The sequence below is a fragment of the Psammomys obesus genome, unplaced genomic scaffold (genome assembly GCF_907164565.1).
Source record: "Psammomys obesus unplaced genomic scaffold, mPsaObe1.curated_primary_1811, whole genome shotgun sequence".
Lineage (NCBI taxonomy): Eukaryota > Metazoa > Chordata > Mammalia > Rodentia > Muridae > Psammomys > Psammomys obesus.
In genome coordinates this window covers 13,534,301-13,538,185 of record NW_026594428.1, presented here as the reverse complement: position 1 = coordinate 13,538,185, position 3,885 = coordinate 13,534,301, and the positions used below count along the sequence as shown (strand labels likewise).

Below are 3,885 nucleotides of genomic sequence, written 5' to 3'. Positions count from 1 at the left end.
AGGTGATTAATCCTCATTTAGAAAGACAAATGGGATGTGCATTGAACTTATGACAGGAGTCTACCACAAAAGGCATCTGAAAGACTCTACCTAGCAGTGTTTCAAAGCAGACACTAAGACTCATAACCAAACCCTCGGCAGAGTGCAGGGAATCATATGAAAGAAGGGAAGTTAGTATGATATGGAAAGGATAGGAGCTCTACAAGGACCAAATATATCTGGGCACAGGGTCTTTTCTGAGACTGAAACTCAACCAAGGACCATCTATGGATATAACCTAGAACTTCTGCTCGGATGTGGCCTGTGGTAGCTCAGTAACCAAGTAGTTTTCCAAAGTAAGGGGGACACGGACTATTTCTAACAGGATCTCAAGGGCAGGCTGTTTGACACCTCCCCCCAGGGGAGGAGCAGTCTGTTAGGCCACAGAGGAGGACTTTGCAGCCAGCCCTGAAGATACCTGATAAAACAGGGTCAGATGAAAGGGGAGGAGGTCCTCCCCTATCAGGGGACTTGGAAAGGGGCAGGGAGGAGACCAGGGAGGGAGTGTGGGGTTGGGGAGGGAATGAGGGAGCGGGATAGAGCTGGGACACAGAGTTAACAAAATGTAACTAAAAAGAAAAATAAAATAAAATAAAAAAAAAAAGAAAACTCTTCCTGGATTGAGGACTATTGTATTGGCTGTGCAGTTTGTTTGATTGTTTGTTTGTTTGTTATTTCCCAGAGAGACATATTAAACCATGAAATCATGTTCTTAATGTGATATAGCCATGTAGAGCCAGCAAGGGCTCAGTCCTCTGATAATTCTTCATCCTGAGGTTTCTTTATTTCCAGTGCTATGCAATGCAACTTGTGTGGTGGGGTTAACACACTGGATATGCTCCTCACACGTACTTACTTAGTTATAGTTATGCCGAGCCAAGACTGTTTGAGCATGTTGGACATGTGTTATTATCCCATTCGAGTTTATCATCAGGCTGTGTTTTAGGAGGGTTTTAGTTCTGCTGTGATGTGTGTCAGGTATTTCCCCAAAGATATTTAATGCGTAAGTCAAACACCTTTAATAAATTCAGCCACTTACTTGGAAATGAGATGCTTACTATGGGACTGGGTGAAAAGGTGCTGTAAAATGACAAAACTGAGAGCCTACTTTTTGTGTTTCTTGTTTTGCTCTAGGCAAAGGCAGCTCAAGCGTCTCATCCGACGTGAGCTCGAGCACAGATCACACACCAACCAAAGCCCAGAGGAATGTGGCCACCAGTGAAGGTAGGCTATGCTCGTCTTCCTATTTCATCTTTTCACAGAGCGGGCTGAGAGACAAAGTGAACATGGGACATTTTCTTCTAGTTTATTGTATGAGAGTCTATCAGATTACTAAACAGCAGAAGGCAGTGACCTCCAAGGTTCACTTTGGCTGTGTTGTTGGTACTGCCATTGAGGTTGATTTGGTGGGATTTGAGTGTCTTAGTGTGAAGACAGATGCCAATAATTTGTGAATAAGTGATAGGCTGACTCAAGAGAAGCCACTATGATATCACAAACTAGTGTTTCAACATGACAAAATGGTATGATATAAGAGCTTTTGATACAAGTTGAGAGTTCCTACAAGAATGTGCAAAGTTCTTAAATTCAGAATGGTGCTGACAGGAGGGTCACAATCCTGATATATGTCGGACTTAATCACTGATGTTTGAGATATGCAAAGAAAAACTTCATTTCATTACCTAAATAAATTATTAAACATGATCATTTGAGCACTCATGGTTCATGAAGGACTCTGCAGTTGCTTTGGTGGAAGTACCTGTTGGAATTCAGTTGCTTCCCAAGAAGCTTTGAACCAGTACTTGATTGACTGAGAAATTATTTCTGAGGTATTTAGTAGAAAGTTGGCCCAATTATTTCACTTTAATGTGAAGCACAATGGATTACTTCCTTCCCTCTAAATTAATTATCCAACAAAGGTAATGTTTATGCCATTTGTGCTAGAAGGCTTTTTTAAAATAGGGCCAGCTTATTTGCATACTTTATGCAGCCAGATTTGCTCATATGTACGGGATGCTAAGGAAGCTTGAATCCAGGTTTTATTTTTGAGGCCAAGTTTCTGCTGCTCCTAACAGCAAGAGCCATGCTCACAGGCTGATGCTGGCTTTCTCCGATCTTAGGTTCTGTTTCTCGGTATCGGAACCTACTTATTGGTGATAGCATTTTCACCCCACTGGTTTCTCTTGACTGGTGGCAGGGAGCACAGAATGACCTTCTCAGGGCTCGTTATCCCCAGGCCAGTATATAGGTGGCTTGGGTGGCTGGATTCTGTTTACGTGTGTACAGACCCTTGTGCTGTTTCTTGTGCATCAGCAGCTTCTAAGGCTGATGGATTGGAGTGTTCTACTTAGCACAGCAAAGGGCCAGGTAGCAATCCAATTTTAATTTTCCGCTTGCTAAGTTAAATAGGGGCATTTGATCATTCTTGAAATTCAGTGGAGGCAATGAGCAATCTTCACTGTTTGGTTATAGCCACTTACTTTTGGGACCTCCATTCTGACAAAACAGAATGAAAAAGACTTCCATTTATTCAGAGTAGTTCTGTTCTGCTAAGAATCCCTTTTATGGGATTCTCAGTTTTTCACACTAGTATGTGGCAGTTACTCTTGTCACATCCATGTGTCTATGAAAATAGTTTTAAATAATGTGTGTTTGCCTGTGTTTGTATTCTCTTACTATTCTTCATTTTCCTTTTAAACATGGAAAATACTAGTGCTTTGTTGAAAAAAAATGGGAAAACATTCTAGGATTTTATGCATTTAAAAGTGTTGCTATTTATGTTGAAAAATAAAATAATGAAAGCTTAGGGACCTCAAGCCTCCTTCCCTCCCCCCCACTGGAAGAGTTATTGACTCCCAAAACAAGGTTTTATACATTTTGTCATAATTGCATTTTATGACATTATGCAAATAATGCCAAGGGGGACTAAGAAAATTTGATATTCTTATGAAAAAGAATTTTTACCAATGGGCTAAATTAGTGTGGAGTTCATTTACAGATCTTAGGAGGAAAAGCCTCACCCTTGTGGAAGATGTCATTTAGTTGGAGAGCTGAAGCAAGAATGTGTTAAACTTTGCTGCCTGAAAGAGGGGGAGGAAGGGAGTGTTTCCGATTAATGAAATTTTAAAATATTAACTAACTGCAGCATGGGCATTTGCTTCAGGGAAGCGTGTCTGAGGGCCACCTAAGGCATAGATGCTTCTGTGTTAGGCTGGTGAGTAGCCAGGGCTGATTTTTCCTTACACAGATGACAGGCCCTCAGGCTGCTTCTCGGGATGAATGATTATGGTGGCACATTCCCTGACCTCCACACATGGATTTACCTGATGTTGTGAGTTGCTTCCTACTGGAAAATGCCAGGTGACCCTTATTGGCAGTGCTTTGGTAGATTAACAAAAGGCCAGTGTCAGCTTCCTACAGAGATGACAGAGGACCAACGCTCCTTTAAAACTTAAGCTTCTGACTATTTATCTACCATTTTCAAGAATTATGCTTAATCTTAAATTTTAAAAAGTTTGTGTGTGTGTGTGTGTGTGTGTGTGTGTCTTCTCAATCACATACATGTGAAATTGCCTATGGAAGCCAAAGAGACATTGGATTCTCAGGAGCTGATGTTACAGCAATTGTGAGCTACTAGATGTGGGTGCTGGGAACTGAATTCTGTAGAGCAGAATGTACTTTTCATTGTTGAACAACCATCTCTCCATCCCCACTGTTTAACTTTTTGTTTTAAGAAGACTGTGGAAGAGTGGAACTGGCTTTTTGTAGTGATTATCTTCAGACTGTTGACTTACCTAATTTTTTTTTCACCTCTGACTTCATCAGCATTGCCTTCTGGGAGCAACA

General features: G+C 41.2%; 1 protein-coding gene across 1 annotated transcript in view; it reads left to right on the top strand.

Moving 5' to 3' along the window:
- Positions 1 to 3,885, top strand: part of Fbxl7 (F-box and leucine rich repeat protein 7) — a 404,384-nt gene that overhangs the window by 126,793 nt on the left and 273,706 nt on the right. Inside the window, exon 2 of the mRNA XM_055618983.1 lies at positions 1,174 to 1,263. Within this exon, the coding sequence (XP_055474958.1) occupies positions 1,174 to 1,263 (90 nt within the window). The remainder of the gene's footprint in view (positions 1 to 1,173; positions 1,264 to 3,885) is intronic.